Source organism: Hemicordylus capensis, chromosome 9 (assembly GCF_027244095.1).
Source record: "Hemicordylus capensis ecotype Gifberg chromosome 9, rHemCap1.1.pri, whole genome shotgun sequence".
Lineage (NCBI taxonomy): Eukaryota > Metazoa > Chordata > Lepidosauria > Squamata > Cordylidae > Hemicordylus > Hemicordylus capensis.
This window is the reverse complement of record NC_069665.1, coordinates 30,668,302-30,692,826: the sequence shown is the minus strand read 5'-3', so window position 1 is coordinate 30,692,826 and position 24,525 is coordinate 30,668,302. Positions and strand designations below refer to the sequence as shown.

The 24,525-nt window shown below is 54.1% G+C and overlaps 1 protein-coding gene across 3 annotated transcripts in view; it reads left to right on the top strand.

Moving 5' to 3' along the window:
* The window catches only part of GALNS (galactosamine (N-acetyl)-6-sulfatase), a 43,801-nt gene extending 19,302 nt beyond the window's left edge, over positions 1 to 24,499 (top strand). For 2 of the 3 annotated variants that reach the window (XM_053271205.1, XM_053271206.1), the window contains 4 exons: positions 886 to 988; positions 11,431 to 11,552; positions 19,434 to 19,551; positions 23,102 to 24,499. In XM_053271205.1, coding sequence (XP_053127180.1) covers positions 886 to 988; positions 11,431 to 11,552; positions 19,434 to 19,551; positions 23,102 to 23,188 — 430 coding nt within the window. In that variant the 3' untranslated portion in view covers positions 23,189 to 24,499. Of the gene's footprint in view, positions 1 to 885; positions 989 to 11,430; positions 11,568 to 19,433; positions 19,552 to 23,101 lie in introns of all 3 variants that reach the window. The other variant, XR_008311279.1, reaches the window with a different exon arrangement.
* Positions 24,500 to 24,525: the final 26 nt, after the last annotated feature.

The following is a 24,525-nucleotide window of genomic DNA, read 5'->3' as shown; positions in this document are numbered from 1 at the left end:
GCCCTTCGGCATTCGGGGCGGGGGGCCTCCCACTGAGCTGGAGACCCTCCCCAGTCTTGATGTGCTTCCCAAATAGTCCTCCTGTTAAACCTCTGGGTTGAATATGTGGAAGTAATGCTGAGTGTATTCTATTTAAACCGATTCACGCATTGGAGATAACTTTCTTTTTGTGTGTGTGTGTGTGTCTGTGTGTGTGTGTGTGTGTGACACACACACACACGGTGAGAAGAGTTGTCTTTGGAGATGGCAAGATCAGAAAGAAGCCTCATCCTCCCCAGCTCATCAGAGTTACCAGCTAAAAGTAGCGGAAATGGGCAAGGGCCAAGGCATATAAGGATGGGCAGGGATGAGAGAGAGTGTGAGACTGTGGTCCAAACTGAGCAAGGGGCAATGCCTTGAGGTTAGTGCCTCCCTAACCTGCTCCTGACTTTAATGTAGGAATGCCAGGAAGCGGAGCCCAGAGCAGGGCGAGTCAGGGACAGGATGTGCCGCGGGTATCCTTTGCCTCTCCATGGGGTAGGTGCCCCTCTCTTTGGAGTGTTTTAAGTTATCCGCCTCTGTGGGAAATTACACGGTCTGGTAGTTCAAGGATTCACCATCGCCAGCAAGACGACTTTCACAGCGCTTCATTCTTTCTCACGCAAACGCGGACTCTCTCCTTGATGGACGCTTTAAAAAATGCTAATTGAAAACCTTGCGGCGGAGGCTATTAGAAGGCAACCTGCTCCTGACTGATAGCCGAATTGTCAGCCAGGCTCTGTTAAAGTGTTTGTCTCCCTTATCTGTGTGGCTGCCAAAGGAGCCGCTTGTTTGGACACGCGACATTTCTCATGTGGCTGTACATCTCTCTTTGTCCCTCCCTCCCTCGCCCCTTCTCTCCATCAGGCCCATATTTTATTACCGTGGCAACGAGATGATGGCAGTGCGGGTGGGGCTGTACAAGGCCCATTACTGGACCTGGAGCAATTCCTGGGAGGAGTTCAGCCAGGTAATTGAAAACCCTTCCTCCCCTGCTTATCTCCTTCCTCCTTTGCACATCTATCTACCTTCCTTCTCTGTCTGTCTGCTGGTCTCCATTCTTCCTTCTGCACACTTGTCTTCTCCCTCCTGTGGAAATTTACCCACCCGCCCCCAGAGAAAAATCCAGACCATCAAAACATCTGCTTGGCTTCACCTTCCAATCAGGCCTGGTCATGGTTCCAGAGCAGCACTTCAGCTAACTGGGGAGCAGACCAGTCCTCCTCCTCAGCTGGGAGGAGAGCTGGTCTGGTGGTAGCCAGCCTGACTTGTCCCCTTAGCTAAGCAGGGTCCACCCTGGTTGCATATGGATGGGAGACTACATGTGGGAGCACTGTGAGAGATTCCCCTTAGGGGTTGGAGCCACCCTAGGAAGAGCAGAAGGTTCCAGGTTCCCTCCCTGGCAGCATCTCCAAGAGAGGACTGGGAAAGAAACCTGCCTGCAACCTTGTGGAAGCCACTGCCAGTCTGTGTAGACCATACTGAGCTAGAGGGACCAAGGGTCTGACTCAGTATCTGGCAGCTGCCTATGCCTGCCCTCTCCGCCCCTAGTTCCTTAGCTGCTTCTTGAGGGCAGCATCCCCTGTGCGTGTACCCACAGCTTGCTTTGACTGTCAGTAGTTAGTCCTGGCCAGTGTTCCCTGTAAGAGGGATTCCCAGATGCTGTTGACTACAACTCCCATAATCCCCAGCAAAAGGCCATTGCAGCTGGAGATGCTGGGAGTTGTAGTCGTCGACATCTAGGAATTCCTCTTACAGGCAACACGGGTCCTGGCTGCAGCATGAGGCAGGACAGCAACCCAGCCTGTGGCACCAGCCACCGCTGTGGGGCAACAGGGAGAGGCGAAACGCCAGGGGACCCGTGGAGAAGCTTTGTTGGCCTGGTGTGGCCTGCAGGCCTCTGTTGAGCCACAGACCTGGCACAGGGGAAGCTGCTTTATACCGAGTCAGGCCATTGAGCCATCTAGCTCAGTATGGATGGGCTAGTGCTCTCCATGGTTTCAAGCTCAGGAGTCTTTCCCAGCCCTGCCCGGAGATACTGCCAGAGCTTGAACCCGGGATCTCTTGCATGCAACCATGCAGCTGCTCTTCCACGGAGCTATGGCCCCATATATATCTTACAGCACTCATTTGATGTTAGTCCTGGGAATCGCAGCTGCCACCCTTGTCAGAACCACCGAGGACAGCAGCGCCATAAAACCACTTCCCTTTGAAGGGCTGAAATCAACCTGCCAGACTCGTAGCATAACCCATTGCGAAATGCCCCTGAAGTCAGAGCTTTGGTTAAGAAAAAGGAAGACTGTAGTAGCAGGAAAGATACTTCTGTACCCAGCTTCTCCCTCCCTCTCTTGCTAGCCAGACCGTGCATGCCCTGCTGTGGACTCTCTGGTCCACCTGCGCTCCTGAATTATCTTTGCCCTGCCAAGTCTGAATGTGGTGGTGTATGTTGTTGATGGGTGTTTGCTAAGCTGGCTCTGCCCTGGTTTCCATTTGAATGGGAGACTACATGTGTGAGCGCTGCAAGATATTCCCATTAGGGGATGGGGCTGCTTTGGGAAGAGCACCTGCCTGTTTGGATGCAAAAGGTTCCAAGTTCCCTCCCTGGCACCTCCAGAGAAAGGTTGGGTTGAGAAAGACTCCTGCCTGCAGCCTTGGAGGAGGCACTGTCAGTCCGTGTAGACAATACTGAGCTAGAGGGACTAATAGTCTGACTTGGAATATGGCAGCTTCCTAGGTTCCGATGTCAGATAAGGGTAACTGTTTCTCAGGTGCATAACTTGGCATCTGAGAAACAGCAAATGCCCCCATCCGTGGGGGAGAAAAGCTGAAGCACCTACAGTTGACCTGGGCTGCTTGCGACATGCCTGCCCGTGTGTGCAGCTGTGATAATGGGACCCAGTTACTCATTCCCAAGGTTATCCTCCCGTGAGTGGTGGCAGACATGCAATTAAGAAATGTTTATTCCTTTCTAAGTCTTTGTTTAACTGCTCGTTGATAAAAGTCAGCAATTATACTGTACATCAGAGGGATGATTAAAAATTCATTTGCTTTCCTGCAGCTCATGTCGTCTGTGGTTGATGCGGGTAAAATTGGAGCACAGAATTAGTGGACAGAACAGCCATTAACAACACGCAGAGGGTTGCCAGGGTTGAAATTTGCTCAAATTCTTCTTCTGGCATACAGACATTAATTACAGCCCTGGCTAGCTTTTATATATCTGTCTAATAATTAGGATGCTGGATATTACTATGCTTTCGCTTGCAGGTAGTTGGAATGCTCCCAGGGTTTAACTGCGATCCCATCTTCCCTTCGCTGCTTAATATTATCAATATTATTGATATTGGGGCTGGGAGGTGCAGCAGCCAGTGCAACGTGAGCTTGCTGGTTTCAGTGCGGATATGCAAGTCAAGGCATACATTTTAAGTGACATCAGAAATTCCAGCCATTAGCAGGAGACACATTACATTGCCTTCTGCTGGAGGTTTGGAATACGTAGGAACATAGGAAGCTGCCATATATCAAGTCAGACCACTGGTCCAGTTCACTCAGTATTGTCTATACAGACTGGTAGCAGCTTCTCCAAGGTTGCAGGCAGAGGAAGCCCTATCTTGGAGATGCTGCCAAGGACTGAATATGAGGCCTTCTGCATGCAAACCAGATGCTCTTCCACTGAGTTACAGTCCTCTCTCGAAGGGGAATATCTTCCAGTGCTCACACATGTAGTCTCTCATTCAAACACAAACCATTTGAAGATCCTGCTTAGCAAAGGGTTCATGCTTGCAACATAGGAAGCTGCCATATACTGAGTCAGGCCATTGGTCTCTCTAGCTCAGTATTGTCTTCACAGACTGGCAGTGGCTTCTCCAAGGTTGCAGGCAGAAGTCTCTCTCAGCCCTATCTTGGAGATGCTGCCAGGGAGGGAACTTGGAACCTTCTGCTTTTCTCAGAGTGTCTCCATCCCCTGAGGGGAATATCTGACAGTGCTCACACATGAAGTCTCCCATTCATATGCAACCAGGGAGGACCCTGCTTAGCTAAGGGGGCAAGTCATGCTTGCTACCAAAAGACCAGCTCTCCTCCCCAGCTAACGAGAGGAGCTTTTGTCACAGGTAATTGTCAGGTTTCCTCTGTGCCTCGGATCTGCTCTTGGATTCAGGCGCCTGGTTGTGTAAGCCCCAGGGGTAGCGCGGGCTTTGCGGCTGGCTTCCGGAACGGCATCCCTAAAGCTTCAGCACGCAGAGCCAAGGCACCCCCGCTTCAAAGCTGCGGTGACAAAATGAGCGCGTCTCTGGGTGCTTTTTGCAGAGGTTACACCTACCTAAATAGGGCCGAGGCTAAACTGTCTGATTGGAGCTTTGTTTCTTTAAAACTGCCTTCATGGGCAGCGCCCATGGCCATCTCGTCTCCTTTGTCCGAGTCAGTTTCGTGAAGGCCCCTAAAGCTGTGCTGAGGACAGGGCACGTTCCGGGGCCTGGGCTGCTTCCACACTAGCGGTTAACCAGGAGCAGCTGTTCTTTGTTGACTCCCTTTTCATGGAGAATCCGAGCCCCCTCGTCCATGAGCCGGGCCCTCCTGCTTTCCCTCCCGCTCTGCCCACATGTAGGTGAGGCTGCTTTCTGCGGAGCCAGACTCTCGGTCCATCTCACCCAGTATTGTAGCAGCTCCCCAGAGCCGCCGAGTGGTCTTTTCCATCCCTGTTTATGCCAGGGGTTGGGTCTGGGACCTTCTGCATGCAATGAACGTGCTCTTATCACTAAGCTGTTATTAACACATGAAGCTGTCATACTAAGTCAGACCACTGGTCTATCTAGTCCAGTATGGTTTACTCTGGCTGGCAGCCGCTATCCAAGCAGAAAAAGCCCTTTCCTACGACTCGATTGATTGATTGATTGTTAAATTTATATACCACCTTTCATTAAAACGATCCCAAGGCGGTTTACAGCAAAATTTAAAAACAAGATTGTAAAAAAGACACAATTAAAACATTAAGCTAAAAATATAAAACAAATCTGATTAAAAATTGAAACACAAGCATAAAAGCAATACAGAGTACAAAGAGCAGCAGCAGAGACAAACAAAAGCCGGGGTAAAAAGCCACGATTTGATATGCTTTCTAAAAGCTGTGATGGAGACTGAGGAGCGAATAGCCACCGGGAGAGCCTTCCAGTAGCCTTGCCTGCCAGGCATGTGCTCTGCCACTGAGCCCACCTTGGCCCGCACCGGGCTCCTTTTCAGGTGCAACAGGTGAGATTCGGGAGTTGACACCATTGCCGCTGGCTGGTCTGCCTCTCCCCCACCCCTTGTCAAAGCCTGCTTTTCAGCTAGAACACCTTGGTGTGCTCTCCTCGTGCCTGATGATGAATACAAATGTTCCCTCGCAAGCACCTGTTTTTCCTCCAAGTGCCCAAAGAAGAAATATAAATCCATTCAACAGGAAATCCGCATTGCTAAAGAAAACCTGGCAGGGTCACTTTGGAGCTGGAAGTTGCACAGGACGCTTGCGGGAGGAATATTTACTTAGCTGCCATCCAGAGGCTGTAAAAGAGCCATTGTGATTTACAAGTGGTTCTTGTCGACGCACTTTCAAATTGTCATAACACTCAGGAGCTGATGAATGGGTCGTGTTGAGCAGAAGGGAGGTTTCGTGGTGGGGGAACGTTTGTAAATAACCGAGAGATTGCATACGTTATATTTTTGGAGAGTTATTTATTTTCCAGACCGGAATAGTCCATCACTCTTTTAAGGCTACGCGGACAAACCAAAAACCTTTGATCACACTGGATAATCTGTTAGGGACGCCATAGAAATGGGAGCTTCCTGCAGGGAATGAAGGACCCTGGTGATGCATGAATATAGGAAGCTGCCTTCTACTGAGTCAGACCCTTGGTTCAGCTAGTTCAGTACTGAATACACTGATTGGCAGCAGCTCTCCAAGGTTTCAGGAAGGAGTCTGTCTCAGCCCTACTTGGAGATGCTGCCAGGGAGTGAACCTGGGACCTTCCTCCCAGGAAAGAAGGTGCTCTCAGCACTGAGCTACTGCCCTGTTGCTTCAGGAGCAGAGAGACTCCTTTCCTGACCTCATGAGTCCCACCTCGCGAGAAACACAGCCAGGGGCTCATGTGGACCTAGATGGGTTGTGCTTTCCCACCACAGATCCGTGCAGGGAACAGACACCCATGAGGCTAGTGGGTGACAAGCAGGCTTTGGCAGGTGCTTGGGAGCAGAGGTGAGTGGCCCCTTCTCATTTGGCAGGTGGGGCGCAGACCCTGAGCTTCCAGCATCAGCACCCTTGTCTCTTGGAACCCCACAGCCCACCAGTTGGACCCCGTGCGAAACCGTTGTGGCTTCAGGAGGGGGGTGTAGAGGGTGCCTCTGAGCAGAATTTGTTCCCACCACTGAGCTTGCAGTCCTTTCACACACAATCCACTCCTGGTTCTCACTGCCTCCGAGATTTCTTTGCGTCCGGTGCTTAATTTAGCAAAATTAAATATTTCCCTCGTTGCGATGGTTAGGCAGCTGCAGCAGGGCAGAAGCCGATTGCCCGGCGATCTGCCATCAAGCCCCACTCCACCTTCTGCCTGTCCCTGCCTCAGGGTGCAGCGCTGGGGGTGGGGGGTGAGTGGCCCTGCCTCCCCCTCCAAAGTGCCCCCTGGAGGGGCTGTGGCCGGTTCTCAGAGGCGGGGGACGAGGTGTCTCCCAGCATCTGCAGCTTTTGTCTCATGTGCTAATCCCCGGGCAGCAGAACAGAGGGCTGGGCTGTTAAAACACACCCGGTCTGGTCTGTGTTGACTAGGCGTGTTGGGAGGAGGCAGATTGGACTCCCAAGACAGGTTAACCAGCCCCCACCCACCCACCCACCCACCCAGTGCTTTCCTTGTAATAAGCAGCCATGGAGATGGATGCCTCTTCTGCACCCGCCTCCCGTGGAGTGATGCTTCTGCCCCCGCTTGGGCCCTGCCCGCCCTTCTCCAGAGCCCTTCGGTGGGGTGCATGTGATTAGCCAACAACTTCAGCTTCTCCGGGCTCCGTTTGTTTATCTGCCTCTCATAAAGGCCACGGTGTGCTTCGGAGAGGCCTTGTGCCCCTGTTTATCCCAAGAGCCCCCTTGTTTCCAACGTCAAATGCCAGAGAGCTGTCCTCCCCCCGCCACCTTCTCTGATTGCCGTTCTCCGGCGCGCAGCAATCGATAGCACCTTTTCGATAGCGAGGGGAGAGGGCGTGTGGCGTGAAGTCAAGTAGAACCTCCAATAATGACATTTGATTGTGGTCCTCTGAGCATGTGGGTTAGCCATCGATCGCTTCTGCCTGAGAGCCGATGGAGACTTTCTGGTTTGCCCCTCGCTCCTGCCTGGTCCCTTCCAGACATTTAACACGTGAGGGAGAAGCGGGTTTTGTGCAGTGGGGCTGGAGCAGCTGCAGCCGAGAAGGCACTCTTGGGAGAGGCGCGTGGGGTGGAAGGTTCCCTCGGCCTCCTGATGCCCGCTGCTTTTGCCGGTAACTCTCTCAGGTCAGCAAAGAGACTCTCTCTTCCTGGCCAGTGACCGGAGCGGAGGAGTCTGATCTGGAAATAGCGTCCAGGTGATGGATTGCCAGAGGCTGTTTGCTCACGTGTGTGTGTGTGTGTGTGTTGTGGCTGCCCACCCGCCTCTGCAACGGGCATCCCCCTGCTCTTCCTGTTGACCAGGCACCCGTGGCCCATGTGCCCTGGACATGGATGCACGAGCCAAGTCGCTGTCAGGCCGTGAGGCCAAACTTGGGGATGGGGCGTGCGTGTCACACAGGTGGATTCTGAGGGAGCAGGACTGGTAGCGGAAGCGACACATGATCCGGTTCCCAAGGGAAGCTGGGAGGGAGGGAAGTCCCCCTCTGTGCTCCCTGGAGAGGCTCACCCGGTGGGGCTTGTCAGTGAGGGGTGCTTGCCGCGGCGAAGTTTGCCAACCCCTACTGTTGAAAATCAATAGGCAATTAAAGGCAGGTAGCAGGCTGTGTAGCAGTCCCTTGGGGGGCGGGGCGGGGAAGCATTTGCGTTTCCAGCTTTGGCAGGTGCAGGGAGGTGGGCTGGAATTGGGCTCCTGCTCCCGCTTGAGATGGCAAAGGGCCCGTGAGGGACTCTGTTTGGACTCCTTCCCAGAAGCGGCTTTGGAGCCCTCCCAGACAGGAGCAGCAGGCCAAAGGCTGGGAGGGCCTGTCGATGGGTGGTGGAGACCTGCCTGTCATGCCCAGCCTCCCTCTGGCATCTCCAGGTAGGGCTGGGGAAGCCCCGCTTGAAACCCTGGAGAGCTGCGGCCAGACCGTGTAGACACCACGGAGCGCTTGCTGGACCACCAAGGGCCAGGCTCCTTGGAAGCTCCCGTCTGTATCTTCAGCTCCTCGCTGGGTGTAAACCGACTCCCTTGCCTGGGTCTGGGGCCCCCTGTTAAAGACCCGCCCGGTTCCATCTCCAGTGCGAGAGGGCTCCAAGATGCTCTGTGCTCCTTGTCTCTCTGGAGTAACCCAGCCACTCCCGGGGTGCCTTTTTCTTTCTTTGACAATAGCGAAAGCAAATTAGAATGTACTTGCCAATGCAGGGTGTGCATTGAAAGCACGGGGGGGGGGGGGGGCTGGCATCCTTTTGCAACACTTGAGCAGCCCAGTTCCAAGGTGCCCAAAGGGATCAGGCATATAGACTGCAGAGGGAGCAGCCGGGGAAGCCCAAGGGGGCGCTTGGACAGGGGGCCCTGCTCTGTATGGGTCCTCTCCCCTCTGTTGACAGACAGTGCAGATACAGCAGCCACAGTGGCTCCGGTTGTCCCAATTTCCAGGAAGCATAAGGACATAGAAGGCTGCCTTCTACCGGGTCGGACCCTTGGTCCATCTCGCTCAGGATTGCCTACACAGACTGGCAGCAGGTTTCCGGCAGGAGCCTCTCCCAGCCCCACCCGGAGATGCTGCCAGGGCTCCAACCTGGGACGCTCTCCACTGAGCTAGAGCCCCATCCCTCCCAGGGAATCTCTTGCAGCCGACAGCGCCCGCATGTAGTCACCCATCCCGAGGCAAACCCTGCTTAACAAAGGGGACCACTCATGCTGGCTGTGCAAGCCCGGCTCCCTTTGCAGCCTCTGTCTTCAGACAATGCCAGCAGCAGCCTCTGTCTGCTGCCCTTGCCGGGAGACACGTGCCAGCCGGGCTGCGGGCCGCCTCTTGCTGCCAGGAGTGCGAGCGGGGGACCCGCAGAGCACAGGTGCTGCCACCCCAGTGCCACGTCGCGTCCCCTTGGCTGTCGGCAGTGGCTGCATTTGCTCACCTGGGGCTGGGCCCGGTTGCCTGGAGGTCCTTTTTGCCCGCCGTAGGTGAGCAGGGGAGCGCCTAATTACGAGGCTGTGTTGACAGGAGACTCCCAGGGTGCTGTGTAAACAGAGCAGCATGGAAGCAGACACCCAGAGAATAAATTCTGACTTCAAACAAAAACATTTGCACTCGAGGAGCGCGGTACTAATTAGTGGGCTCTTAATTAAATAGCCTTTTTGATTTGCATCCAAATTACAACTGGTATGTTGTGTTATGTCCTGGCTTTGATTAGCTGTTGTCTTCCTCCTTTCTCCCCCACCCCTTAAGAGTTTCTGAAATTCCCCTTTGCACACATTCAGGCCGCGCTTGGTCCGTGAGGTTTCCAGCACCAGAAGGTGAAAAGGTCAATCACTTCCGTGTCCATTTAAAATCCATTTCGGGTTGCCTGCTGTAGCTTATCAAACCGCGTGCTCTCTCTCCCTCTTTATTTTTCCAGCCACTGGTTCGGGAATCTATAGCTCTGTGCAGGTAAATGGGATTTCATGGGCTTCTAACCTTTCTTGCTTTATTGAAAAGCAGAATATTAACTGCTCCACTGACCAGCCTGTCCATTAAAGACACATGGGATATTTTTAGAAAATTGTTTGCCAATCAAATCCCCTCTAACGTCGGAGGAGAACCTTTCAGCTGAGTGCTTGTTCTGGGCGCGCACAGTGCAGCTGTGCCACCCCCACCCCCTTGCCAAGGTTGCTTCTGTGCTGGCCTCTGTGTTCTCTGGGGAAGGGGGGCTTCAGGAAGAGGGGCCCAGCCTGGCGAGAAGGTGCAGGGAAAGGCCCTGCTGCATGAGCCAGGGCAGGGGCTATAGATGGAGACGTGGCTGAGCGGCAGAGCCTCTGGGTTTGGGTTCAGTCCCTCCCTGGCAGCAGCTCCAAGTAGCGCTGGGAGAGACTCCTGCCTGGATCCTCGGAGAGCCACTGCCAGTCTGGGTAGACAGGGTGGCACAAGATGGACTAAAGGTCTGACTCGGTAGAAGGTAGCTTCCTATGTTCCTTGTCCACCAGGCTGACACCATGCTTCTGGTCATGTAGACTCTGAGGGCTGTACTAAAGCGAATGACAAGGAAGGCCCACTGAAATGCAGGGGTTTCTTCCCAATGGCCATAGGAATGCATGGAATTTCCAAATGGCCAATGGCCATTCGGAGATTCCATGCATTCCTTCGGCTGTTTTGAAGAAACCTGTGCATTTCAGTGGGTATGCCCCCTCATTCATAAGAACAGCCCTGCTGGATCAGGCCCAAGGAAGCCCATCTAGTCCAGCATCCCGTTTCACACAGAATTCCACAAGTTGGTTATGCGTGGTGTGAAAAAATACTTCTGTTTGTTGCTCCTAAATTTCTCAGCAATCAATTCCATGTTTTAGGACATCTTGATACTCCTCCACTGTAGGACGTGCTTGCAGGCTCAGTCCCTGGCAACATCTCCAGATAGGGCTGGGGAAGACTCCTGCCTGTAACCTTGGAGAGCTGCTGCCAGTCAGTGTAGAGACAAGACGGAGCAAGATGGACCAAGGGTCTGACTTGGAGTGAGAGCCCCTCCTATGCCCCCTGTGCAACTGCAGGGACTCCTCCTTGTTGCTTCAGCTCCCGGACTGGGGAACCCTTCAGTGTCCGGGAAGAGGCTCCAGCCTGCACTTCCTAGTTTTAGACACTCTGGCATCCTTGTCCACATGAATGTAGATTTTTCTTTTCTTTTCTTGTGGCACTGGGTGTCTCAGAAGCAACAGCTTGGCTGGGCTGTGGCAGCCCTGCCGGAACGTAACCAGTCTGGGAACGGTCTGTGCCTGGGAAGCTTCCACCGGCTGCCTTGAGATTCCTAGCAGAAAAGAAGGATGTGCACGCCAGAGAGACCCAGGCCGACTCCCTGTCCCCTGCCCTCCACTGAACCCTGGCCGCCAGCTTGCATGTGGGTGTGGTGGGGGAGATGCGAACAACTTGCTTGCTTCCCGTGGAATTGCGAGGCGTTTTCTGTCTCCATGAACATTGAGACTGCTGGTTTGCAGCCGCCTCCAGCTCAGAGGGCCTGCCTGCCTGCCCCCCAGTTCTTGCTGCCAGTCTTTGGGCCTGACTTTCCTCTCTCCAACGCAGGGCGTTGACTTCTGCCCCGGACAGAACATTTCTGGAGTCACGACCCACGATCAAGAGGAACACACCAAGCTTCCGCTACTGTTCCACTTGGGGAGGGACCCCGGGGAGAAGTATCCGATCAAGTGAGTAGCGATCAAGTGAGTAGCGCAGGCAGTGGGAAATGCAAATGGTCTTGGAGGGGAGCGGGAGGGAGGGAGGGAGGGGAGCTAAGGGCAGCATGCCTGTGTCTTCCCTGGAATGCAAGCTTTTGAGCATCACCATTGAACAAAGTGGATGAGCAGTGTTAAGAGGACGCAGTGGATGCTCAGGTCGCTCAGCATAAAAGTGAATAGGCAGGAAGATGGAGCAAGGTGCTATACCCGCCCTCTGGCTCGGAGAGTCCATGGCTGGAGTTAGGATGCTTTGGCCGTTGCCTGCCCCGCTGCTTTGGGCTGTGGATGGGCAGGTGAGTTGCCAGCTGCTGCTGCTGCTGTTGTTGTGAGCAGTTGGGGGCCTGGACGGTGCCTTGGTGTTGGCAGGAGGAGGAAGGCTGGGAAAGCTCCTCTGGGCCATCTGGTGAGGGCTAGGAGTGTGCCATCTGCTGTGCCCGCTGCTGCTGTTCACCCTGTGGGAAGAAGTGAGCCGTCAGAGGAGAGGCCATGCCGGCTGTGGACGCCACCTGCACCCAGGTGGCGCTTGCAGAGAGGTGCTCTGGGGGCAAGCCGGGCGGCAGCTTCCCGTCCCTCCGAAAGCACAGAGCACTGGCGCTTGCCCCATTACTCTCTCCCACTTGGGGCTCTTGGCTAGGATGAGGGAGTGAAAGGAGGCGCCGTTCCTGTCCTGGTGGGGATGGACCAGGAGGTGGAGCCCATGTGCAGATGTTTATGTGCACATCAAAGTAAAAGTAAAGTTGTGCCCTCGATTCGGTGTCGACTCCTGGTGCCCACAGAGCCCTGTGATTGTCTTGGGTAGAATACAGGAGGGGTTGGCCATTGCCTCCTCCCGTGCAGTATGAGATGGTGCCTTCCAGCATCTTCCTATATCGCTGCTGCCTGATATAGGAGTTTCCCATAGTCTTGGAAACACACCAGTGGGAATCTGAACCAACAGCCTCCTGCTCTCAAGGCAGGTTACTTCCCCACTGTGCCCTTAGCTGGCTTATGTGCACATCTACTTGTTCTTTTTAAATCAACAAAGGCAGATGCCATAGTTTAGGGTGGTGTACCAGTCCTGCCTGCCTGACTAGCCAAGTCTTGGAGCCCACTGAAAACCCTGGTGGCACCGATGTTCCCTACTGACCCTTTTGCATCCACAGCTCCAAGAAAGCAAACAAGAGGCAGAGTGCAAAATCCTGCCAGGGGCTTTTTGCCCCTTCTCCCTCCAGGGGAAGGCGACTGAGCTTCTCTCCTGCTGGGGACCGGCCAGGCTTCCTTCCCCTCCCGAGGGGAAGAGTGCCCTGGGCGTACTCCAGTTTGTTTCAGATCACTCTGCATCTGGTTTGGCAAGCCTTATGCAGTTCAAACGCTTTCTCTCTTAAATCGGAAGTAGAGGCTAGAACTCTGCAGATCTGAAAACCTACACTTCTCATCTTGTTTTGGAATCTTTCAGACCTGGTGCCATCGTATTTCAGAGTCATCTCTTTAACCGCTGCTCCTTTCCTCTCCTTCCTTCCTCTCTTCTTATTGGAAGTTTGTGGGTTGCATCAAGTAGCAGTAATGCCGGGTACCACTCCTTGAGGAGTCAGCTCAGTTGGATTGATCGAGTCCTTTTGTTTAATGCCTGCCATTTTTATCTCAGTAGGAGTGGTTGAGGGGACGTGAGTCCTCCCATTTCAAGAGTCCAATAATGCATTCCTGTTGGTTAGTGGAAGATTTGTTTTTAATAATCCACACTGAGCACCTGGAGAGCTAATCTTGCAGTAGTGAGCATGAATTGTCCCCTTTACTAAGCAGGAGCTGCCCTGGTTTGCATTTGAATGGGAGACTACATGTGAGCACTGTGAGGTCTTCCCCTTAGGGGATGGGGAATCTGCTCGGGGAAGAGCCCCTGCCGGCTTACATGCAGAAGGTTGCAGGTTCCCTCCCTGGCAGCATCTCCAGATAGGGCTGAGAGAGAGTCCTGCCTGCAATCTTGGAGAAGCCGCTGCAGTCTGGGGAGACAACATTGAGTGAGATGGACCAAGAGTCTGACTCCATGTCAGGCAGCTTGCTATGTTCCATTGTATACCATACGGAGCTAGATGGAGCAATGGCCTGATCTGGTATAAAGCCGCTTCTTATATTCCTGTGCTCTGCCTTGAGAGGGGGGGAAAAAGACCAGAGGTTATCTGCCAGGAATGCCCAAATCTGGGAAAAATCTCAGCCGGAGAGCTGAATGGGGACTGGATGGAATGGGGGCTGAATTGGGACATCCCCTTGCCCCATCCAGACCACCTCCTACAGATTGTTGGGTGTCCTCCTGGAGCAATCCTGGGCAAGCACCCAAAGTAGGCAGAAGGCAGAGTTCTGAAAGGTTTGCAGGAACCTACAAGGGTTTTGACTCCTAATTGGGTGGGTGGGCGGGTGGGTTCTTCCTAAGACCCGAGCTCCTGGGGTCCTTCTTAAGGAGCTCTTGCTCCACAGGATGTCCCCTGCCTTGTTGTTTAATTATCCCTCTCAAAAGCCACATTTTCTGGGCTGAACTGTGTCCCAGTCTTTCCTCCGCAGTCATTTCCTCATCTGGTTCCTTTGCTTTCTGAAAGCACACAAGCTGTTGCCTTGATTGAATTTCATGGTAAGATTATGACACGATTATGGGAAAGAGCGATGTTTTAATATGCAGGCTCCACTAGAAAGGCTCTCTCTTTCTCTCTCTCTCTTCTAAAAAATAAAAATAAAATAGACCAAATGAAAGTTCCTTGGTGAAGCCTGCTAATGTTTATATCCCTTCGCATCTCTGGCCACACTGGAGGCCTCCTGGAAAGTAGGTCTCTCCTCCGTGGTAATTAAATTATCCTCATTTGCAGAGATGTTACTAGTGTGGCGGGTGCATATTTTGATTTGGCTTAATTATCCCCCTTGGCAGGCTGCCTGTTGGGAGTCCCCACATTAGTGCTTCTCAGAGGGAGAGCAAGCAGTTTCCTGCCCAGAGATAATTCAACTCAGAGACAGGCACCAGCAAGAGTTCTGATCGCCTGCAAGCCAAGGAATGGAAATGGCCTTGTCAGGGATTGTCTTCGCTGCTGTCCATGGGGACCTTGTTCCTCTGAGCCCTCAGAGGTTCACACACCCCACAGACTCTTTCCTCAAGCTTTCCACTGGCACAAATGCAGGATCTCTTCCAGGGAATCTCGATCTCATCACTGACTCTTTAAGAGCAACTTGGACAAATGCATGGAGGTCAGCTCTATCAGTGGCTGCAAGTCTGGTGGCGATAGGCCACCTGCAACCTTGGAGGCAAGATGCCCCTGAATACCAGTTGGCAGGAGAGCAGCGGCCAGAGAGAGGGCATGCCTGTGGGCTTCTCAGAGGCATCTGGTGGGCCACTGTGGGAAACTGGATGCTGGACTCGATGGGTCTCCTTGGGCCTGATCCAGCAGGGCTGCTGTTATGTTCTTCTGCTTGCATGCAGAAGGTTGCATCTCCAGATAGGGCTGAGAGAGACTCCTGCTTGCAGCCCTGGAGCAGCTGCTGCCAGTTCTGTGTAACCATGCTGAGCTAGAAAGACCAATGGTCTGCCTCAGTAAAAGGCAGCTTTCTGTGTTCCTATCTTTATATTCTTAAGTTGCTTATTTTGCTTATTTTGTTTTTGTTAAAATATTTTCAGGATGCCCTTCAGTTTAGCAAACACACAGGGCAGCTCCTCGAATAATAAAACAAGATCCAATACCACCACCACCACCCCCCAAATAAAATTCAGTTATAAAATGATACAATCATTTTTTTAAATGCAGAAAACAGCAGAAGTTCAGAGTAAACCAGCTTTGCAGCCATTTGGATGCATCCTGGGCTTGTGGTGGGAAATGGAGAAAGGCTGTCCCTACCTCTCGGCTTCTCATCACAGGCAGGCTCTGTGAGGCTGGGAAGGGAGCAGGAAGGGTGCAGTCATTAGGACGCGAAGTCGCCCAGGGATGGAGGCAGGACGTGGCCGCCAGCCCCTGCCTCTCGCCCCAAGCTGGGTTTCCGCGGCAGGCCACGGCGGGGTTAACGGCGGAGCACGTTGCACACGGATTGGCTTGGAGTGGGAGGCTGACGAGAACAGCTTGCAGGAGCACAATTGCACTAAATGAACTAAACACGCGCCACACCTGTGCCCGGGACCTCGCGCCTCCAATCCGTCCCTGATTGGCTCTCGGGGGACTTCCTGGAGGTAAAGTGTCAATTAGTGTAATGACCCTGGACTCTGTCCACTCTGCCGCTTCCTCCTGAGCGTGGAATAATTCCGCATCCACAGGGGGAATCTTGCCGAGCAAACGCCTCCCAGCGCCACCTGCTCACCCGGGCGCTCTCTCTCCCCGCTCATTCTTCCACTGCCGTCCCCGCTGCTTTCCCTTCGGCAGGCTGGAAGAGGGGGGATACCAGTTGGGGGCAGCCTGGGGGGGGCGGCGGGGGGGCCTGCCAGTCGGCCTAGACAAGAGCGTCCCAAACACACCTGTTCAAGAGCTGCATCCTCACCGGGATGGAAACAGCACTGGGCGTAATGCAGGCGATTCAGCCCAGCTCCCTGCTCTTCCCTCCCGAGGGGAAGCGCAGGAGGACCCTCCAGGCGGACTTGGGGGCCGGCTGGTGGCGAAGAGGCCAGCCTACAGCAGCTTCTCTGGCCCCTGGCAGTCGACAGCATGGCCCAGGTTCCCGATTTCGCCCTTCAAGGCCGCTGGCCGCTGGGCACGATGGGAGTTGTAGTCCGGCGACACCTGGGGACCCAAGTTTGGGAAGCCCTGCTTTAAGGGTGTTTGGGCCTCAGGCAGCAAAACTGCAGTGCCCCAGGAGACCAGACCCATGTAAGACAAGCCACTGCACAAGCCCCATTGAAATGAGCAGGAGATGCACAAGAGCACTATTATTATTGTTGTTGTTATTGTTATTATTATTTATTTTACATTTTATATCCTGCTCTTCCTCCAAGGAGCCCAGAGCGGTGTACTACATACTTGAGTTTCTCTTTCACAACAACCCTGTGAAGTAGTTAAGGCTGAGAGAGAAGTGACTGGCCCAGAGTCACCCAGCTAGTCTCACGGCTGAAGGGGGATTTGAACTCGGGTCTCCCCAGTCCTAGTCCAGCACTCTAACCACTACACCACGCTGGCTCTCTAAATGGGCAGTTGCACATCTCCTGCTCATTTCAGTGGGATTTGTGCAGGAGACCTTCCCCGTGGCTTGTGCCCCCTCTGTGTGTGGGGGGGGGAGGTTGGGGGCAGGTGCCGCTGCTTGGATTTGCCCCCTCGGCACAGCAAAGCACCCTGGTAGCGAGACACCAGGGGCTAGCGCCCAGATACAGATGCCACTGGGGGATCCCTGGCTGCCACCATGCCTGGCTGCTGGTGCTGGAAGGCAGGGCACTGAGCTTAGACCAGCAGGGCAGTTCTGTCTCTTCTACCCAGTCAGACCCCTTTGGTCCCTCTAGCTCTGTCTTGCCTGCTCCAGGGTGCACAGCTTCAGCCCCCCGGCTGTCATGGGAGGACCATCATCCTCAGCCACAGTGGCCAGAGATGATGGGAGTTGTAGTCCCACCTCTGCAGGAGGGCCGAAGCTGCACAGCCCTGGTCTGCGCTGGCTGGCAACCTCTCCCGAGGTTTTCAGGGGATGGGGGTGCGGGTGGGGGTCTTTCCCAGCCCTGCCTGGGACCTTCAGCATGCAAGGCAGCTAAATGTCAGAGAGGCCTGAAAGCTCTTTAAAGTCAGGGAGGGTTAAAGGTTGGGGATGGGGCCAGGGTTAAAGACCATCTCTCCCAGATGCTTCCCAGATGTTGTTGACTACAGCCAAAGGCCATTGCAGCTGGGGATTCTGGGAGTTGTAGTCAGCAACATCTGGGACTCCCTCTGTCAGGGATCACTGGGTGGGGCCGTAGCTCAGTGGCAGAGCACCTGCTTTGCGTGCAGAAGGTCCCAGGTTCAGTCCCTGGCAGCATCTCCAGGGAGGGCTGGGGGAAATAACGGCACGTCCGCTGTTCCTCTGTTAAAAGGAAAACACCAGGGCAGTGACAGACCTTGAGTCCCTTGTCGCCAGCGTCCTCCTGCTTTGCGCTGCGCTCAAGCCCCGCTCCAGGCTGGCTTAGGCGCTCTTCTCCCTCATTCTCTTTCTGTCCCTGGATGGCTGCCAAGGAGAGATGGTATTTATAGGCCTTACTGGAAACTCTTGGCAGGTCCCGGACTCCGGCCGTGATTGATTTTGGAGAAGGAAGAGAGCTGGAGCCCCGGAGGCCAGTGGCCAGCTTGGACCCGGCGAGCGGAGGAAGGGGTCTGGGGTCAGGCCTGCGCGGCATTGTTTCCACTTTATCTCCAAAAGCAATTTTCTGTTCTTTGTTTCCTAAATGACTCTTAATATGATGGACAAAATGAGATCACTGGGTATTAATCCTCCATTTAAGAAGTACTTGAAGTAATACCGCCGTGAAAGGGAACATTAAGCCACTTAAACAAATACCTGCTGAAGTTATAATCCTGATCAGAGGGAGGGGAGGGATGTTAGCGGGCTGAGGCGGGGGACACGTCCCAGCTCCTCCTCAGCAGACAGGGAGAAAATCAGCCCAAGCCCTCCTGCATGGAAGCCACAAAAGGGCCCCTTTTGGCCGCAGTCGCGCCTGCATGTTCCCCCTTCCGGTGGCTAACAGCAGCTTGGGGTAGCGGTGGGAACTTAAGCCTCGCGCCCCCCACCCCCATATCTGGGCTCCAGTCCAGCCCCCGCCGGCTTCTTTTTGAAAAGGAAGGCCGCATCAGGAGTTCCACTCATGAAATTCCCCCTTCGCATCTAGGTTGGCCTTCCATGAGAGCTAATTCGCACGACATTTGGGTACCGACTGAAGTCAAGCTAGGTGGATATTGTCAGTGTGTTCTGGAGTGCTGAGCCACCCACTGCAGCATGCTTAGAATGTGTTTCCCCCCAAAGTCGGTGAAGCCGACGAAGAGACGAGTCACAATTCAGGCTCACGCTGGCAAGTTCACAAGCTCAGTTCATTGCACCAGAATGCCGTTAAAAACATTTACTTGGGGTGACTCCAGCCTGCAAAAGATTTGATTCTGAGTGTTGAAGGGTTTGTGTGCATTGCTTGTTACTTCCTGCCCTGCCCTGTTGGGAACTGCAAGCCCTACCAATCAGTGAACAAAACGGAGTTTGAGATATTATCTTCATTGGAGCCTTTCAAGAGCTGTGACCTCTCCGAGTCAGTATGGAGGTGGGTCCGGAGGGGGGTTGAAATTCATATCCGGCTAAATGGATTCAGTGATGTGAAGTGTGGCTGCGTCAGTGCCACTCCCACGCCCACAGACCCAGCCACGTGGCACAGAGGCCACGGATGGTACCCAGAGGTTGCAGACTGGGCACTAAGATAATTCCTGGCCACTGGTCAGGTTGGCTTGCATCCCTGTCGGCTTGGACTTGCCAAGGCTCATAAGTGGGGGGTGGCATTGTTGTCTCTGCCTTTTAGGGCCTTTGTACACTTCCTTTAGCATCCCAAAATGGGCACTATCAAAGCAGTCATGTTGGGGTGGAGGGGGCAGCCTCTTGTGGTGACAGGCCAGAAGAGTGTGCAGAAATCTTTCAGAATCTGTAAATCTCTCATGCAACAGCAGCAGCAGCAGCCCCGGCCTCCATGCCGCTCAGCCGTAGAATCATCTTTGCCGTTCAGCCGACAGGGCCCTGTGCCATTTTCCTGCTCGGAGTGAGCGGCAGCCCTTCAGTGTCCTGCAGGGCTCCCACCTCATGTGGCAGTTGAATAAGCCCCCTCACACGTCTCCCCATGATGCTGTCCCCGCCGCCAGACCAGGTTTCTCAGAGTCCCCCGCCTTTCCATCTCTGTAACTGCTGCTCTGGCTTTTCCTGCCGTTCCAGGTTCACCAGCACCGAATACGAAGCCGCCATGGAGAGGATCTCGCCTGCCGTGCAGCAGCACAAGGAGGCGCTGCTCCCTGGGCAGCCCCAGCTCAACGTGTGTGACCGGGCAGCCATGGTGAGAGACCGGAACGGAAAGAAGCCGCCACCTCCTTGACCTCTAATGCTCTTTCGTCGGGCGGTTTTCTTTTGACTTTTGGTCGAGCTTCAACATCTCCTTCTTATGCTAGACAAAGCTGGGGAAGGCAGCGATCTTTTCCCCTGAAGGGCGATGCAACAGAAAAGAAAAACGTGAGCTTGATAGCCCCGTCTTCACCCAGAGCCCTCGGCTCCGAGAGGCGAGAGCGGCGAGAGCACCTTTCTTGCTTGTCACGGTCGGACCGCCATTGCCACCTTGTGCCCGCTGCCCAGAATGCAAGGCCTCGCCAGCAGCCCCTCCTGCCATTTCCCAGAGCCCTCGTTCCCTGCAGGGCTCTCGTGCTAAACAAAGCAGACGAAAAGGACGCAGACGGAGTGGAGGGGGCAGAAGTGACCTTTCCTAGCTGACAGTCAGATTCTCCCAGCCGGGTGGGCTTGCGGGGCAGGGGGAGAGAGAGGGGCCGAGGAAGGCTCTACTCCTGCCACTGCCAGCTGGAAACCTCAGGTCGTAGGTGACGGGAAAGGACCCAGCTAAAGAGCTGTTGCCTGTCGGAGCTGATCATGCAGGGCTAGATGGACCAACGTACGGCCTGACTCGGTATCAAACCGCTTTCCATGCTTTTAATTCAGAGGATTCCCGGTTGAATTCTTGGCGTCCTCAGTTTAAAAGAGTCAGCTGTCAGGTGATGGGAAACGCCCTCCCTACCCCGAGACCCTGGAGAGCTGCTGCCAGTCAGAGTAGACAGTCCTGAGCTAAAGGGGCCGAAGGGATTCATCAGGGATATTTGTAGCTCAGGAGCGCAGAGCCGGTGCTTTGCACACACAAGGCTCCGGGTTCAGCCCACAGCATCTCTGGTTAAAAGGATCGTATGGCCAGTTCCATGCCCAAAGGAGATGGAGAGCTGGGAAAGGTGCAGAAGAGGGCAGCCATGATGATCAGGGGCCTAGAGCACCTTCCTTGTGAGGCAAAGGTCTGAGATGTGGGGCTCTTTAGTTTGGGGGGAAAGACGATCGAGGTCTATAAAACTATGCATGGTATGGAGAGAGGGAGAGATTTTCCTTCCTCTCTCACAACACTCAAGTCATCCCATGAAGCTGATTGCCAGGAAATTTAGGACCAGCAAAAGGAAGTATTTTTTCACACAGTGCATAATTAATCTGTGGAATTCTCTGCCACAGGAAATGGTGATGGCCACCAGCCTGGATGGTACGGGCTTAGACCAGTTCCTGGAGGACAGGTCTGTCAATGGCTACTAGTCTGAGGTCTATAGGCCACCTCCCGCCTCAGAGCCAAGATGTGTCTTAAAGACCAGTTGCAGGGGAGCCACAGCCGCAGGAGATGAGAGGGCCTGCCCTCCCCTCTTACCTGTAGGCTTCCAGCGGCATCTGGTGGGCCACTGTGGGAAACAGGATGCTGGGCTAGCTGGGCCTCCTTGGGCCTGACCCAGCCGGGCTGTTCTTCTGAAGCAGGGCTAGGAAAGGAATTCAGTTGGAGAGAGCTGATGCCAGTCAGAATAGCCCAATGCTTGCTATGAGACAGCTTCCTGTGTGAGTCCAAGGAGGCTTAAGAGGGGCTTGGGGGCAGCTGTGGAGTAATCTTGATGAGGACGGACTGTGCGGCAGACTTCTCTTGCGGACGAGGCAGTTGATTTTGCACGGCTGGTGTCCACTGGCCTTCTCCAGAGTGGCTTCCTGCATTTTCCAGCTGCAGCAGGCAGGAGTGGACCTTCAGCTGTTCCCCCAGAGGAGTCTGTATGAAAGAAGGGCTCAGGGATAGGCACCGGAGCAAAGCCCTTCCCTCGATGCAAGGCCCAAGCGGCAATGCTGGAGAAAGGGCGCCTTTGTGCCGTGTGGCCTCCTGCCCGGTTGCTGACCCCCTGGCATCGGAAGCGGACTCAAGGCACCATTTCCTCCTCTTCCTCAGAGAGGAGAGCTGGTCTGGTGGGAGCAAGCATGACTTGTCCCCTTAAGCTAAGCAGGATCTGCCCTGGTTGCATACGAAAGGGAGACTAGAAATGTGAGTGCTGGAAGAGATTCCCCTCAGGGGATGGAGCTGCTCTGGGAAGAGCAGAAGGTCCCAAGTTCCCTCCCTGGCAGCATCTCCAAGATAGGGCTGAGAGAGACTCCTGCCTGCAACCTTGGAGAAGCTGCTGCCAGTCTGTGAAGACAACACTGAATGGATCTATGGTCTGACTCAGTCTGTGGCAGCTTCCTATGTTCCTCTGTTGGCATTGGGACTGCCCCAGCTAAAGCCATGAGGCTGGCTGATGCAGAACCCGCCTCCTTGGAGCATCTCGGGGTGGGGTTGGGGTGTCGGACCCCCTTTCCCGGGCCTGGCCAGTTGCTGCTTCTGGGGCCTGGCCTGGCTTTCTCTTGCGGTGCCTTCTCCCTCCTGACATTGGCTCTCCTCTGCAAAACGCGAGCAAGGAGGGCAAGCTAATTCCGGCACCCCCCGGAGGCGTGTGGGCTCAGTTCCCCTGTTCCGGTGTCGCCATGTAAATGCCTTTTAATCCATCAATTGGCAGGCTAATCTATCAAACTGCTCATTAAAACACAAGTGTCCTTATCTGCCTCACCCTTGGCCTTCCGAGACTGCCGTCTTCTCCCTGGCTCTTCGAGTAATCTCTGCAAATATGTCTCTGCGAAATAATTATTCAGCCTTTCAGAGTCTAGCTACACAAAGGTTTGCTCACTTATCACGATACCAGAAGGAAGAAGGGAGACTGTCTTGGAATAATAGTGTGGGAGAGCGGACGCGTGACTCTGTTGCTGCAGAGATGAGGCTGCCCAGCCTGCTGGAATGTGCTGTGGACATCTGCGTCGTAGGAACCTAGGAAGCTGCCATATACTGAGTCAGACCCTTGGTCCTTCTAGCTCAGCATTGTCTACACAGACTGGCAGCGGCTTCTCCAAGGTGGCAGGCAGGAGTCTCTCCCAGCCCTGTCTTGGAGATGCTGCCAGGGAGGGAGCCTTCTGCATGCAAGCACAACCCCGAAGGGGAATACGTGGCCGTGCTCACGCATGTAGTCTCCCATCCAAATGCAAACCAAGGTGGACCCTGCTTAGCAAAGGGGACAGTTCATGCTCACGACCACAAGACCAGCTCTCCTCTCCAAGCCAGTTACCTCCCCCTGCTCTACGTCCTGCCCCAAAGCTTTCTACTGACTTGCCCCCTTCACTCCCCCAGCACCTCCACCCTCCACAGGTTTGCTGCCCCCTGTGCTTGGAACAGCCTCCCAGAACGCTGCTGAGATACCTGCCCCCTTCCTCCAGCCCCTCCTCAAAACTCACCTTTGCCACGACCCCCAAGAGCTCCTGCCCCGCCGTCACTAAGTCCAAGTCCATGTCGTTGAAATAAGTGCAGCTCCTTCCCTGGTTTACCTCTGCTTCCCCTTCCTCTGTTGCATTGTTTTCGAAACTGTAAACTCCTCGGGGCAGGGCCTTGCCCTCTCAGTGCTCTGTGTGCAGATCTCGATCGTAAGGCTGCTCAGGGCTGACTGAGATTCTCTCTCTTCTTCCTTTTGTAACAGAATTGGGCTCCTCCAGGCTGTGAGAAGCTGGGGAAGTGCTTGCAGCCACCCAGTTCCGACCCGAAAAAGTGCATCTGGCCTCACTGAATCGGTCTCCTGCTTCGCACGCCTGACCTGCTGTGAAGCTGCCGCCACCCACCGGCTGGAGACGGGGCCGGCGCTGCTGATCTTGCGTCCCGGAAACGGGCATGGCGCTGCGAGGCTCAGAAGGCTGCCTTTTGTCCGTGGGATTTTCCTCTCTCAGGGTTTTCACCGCAATATTTTGGGGTTGTGAATTCAGCCTCTTGGTTAAGGGAAGAGACGCCCCCACCACGAGAGGCCGAGTGTCAGTGATTGAAGATGGTCGCAAATGTTGGAACTTGTCCTGGCCTTTTGCCGCTTGCGCATTCCTTCAGAGATGAGCATCCAGGGTGGATGCCTTCGCCCAGAGTGCTTTGCTCCCTGTCCTCCGAGGCTGCCCAGAGAAGCGCCCTCCCAGTGGCTCGTGTGCTGCTGTGAATTGAAAGAAAGGTTTGTGCTGGAGGAGCTCAGGGTCCTTCTCACGCCAGTGAGGCAGAGAGAACGCCTTTGGGCCGGCTGCGAGTGAGCTGTGTTGAGATCCTCAGCTGGAAGCAATGCCCACAGATGTACAGTGCTGCTTAGGCCAAGTGTTGTAAGCTGCTGGGGGCAGAGACTTCTCTAACTGCTTGCAGTGCCAAAAATACAGGGACCAAACTAAACAGCACATGTCTTTTTCCTACCAGCTTCAGGGAAGCAGTTTTCATTAGGAAAGTGACTGTGTGTGTGTGTGTGTGTGTGTACGCGTGTGTGTGTGCTGGGGGTTATGCTTCTCCCCATTTTGTGATCGCAGTTTCCATTGGGGGGATTTGCAAAAGGTTCAGAAGGTGGAGGTGCTTGTGTTCACCTCCATCGTTGTGTCAAGTTTGGCCCATGGAGTCCATTGGGAGGGAAAAGTCATTCAGTGGTTCTTAGCCACGACAGCCAAATGGAGCCTCCAGGCTCAGAAGCAATCTACCTCTGAAGATGAGTTGTGAGGGGAGGGGCCACTGGGAGATAGCTGTTGTCTTTGTGAGCTTCCCGGAAGCATCTGGCCAGCCATCGCTGGAAACAAGAAGCTAGGTTGAGCAGACTTTTCTGATATGCAAATGACAGCTTTTGCTGGAAATGTTTATTTCCAGGCTCAGGTTCCAATTGCTACCAGTTATATATGTCTGTGAAGTGCCAACGGTGGTTATGAAGGAGTGTCTGCTTTTATTTTTAATTTTAGTAAGATGATGGTATTTGGTACCTGGCTTTACTTTTAAGATGTCAACTCTTTCCAATTATTTCTTCTGCCGGTTCTGTAACTTTTAACTGCATTGTGTGATTGTAAGGAATGAAGGCCAATCTAGCATTTGATCTACATGCTTGGTTTTGTTTTGTTT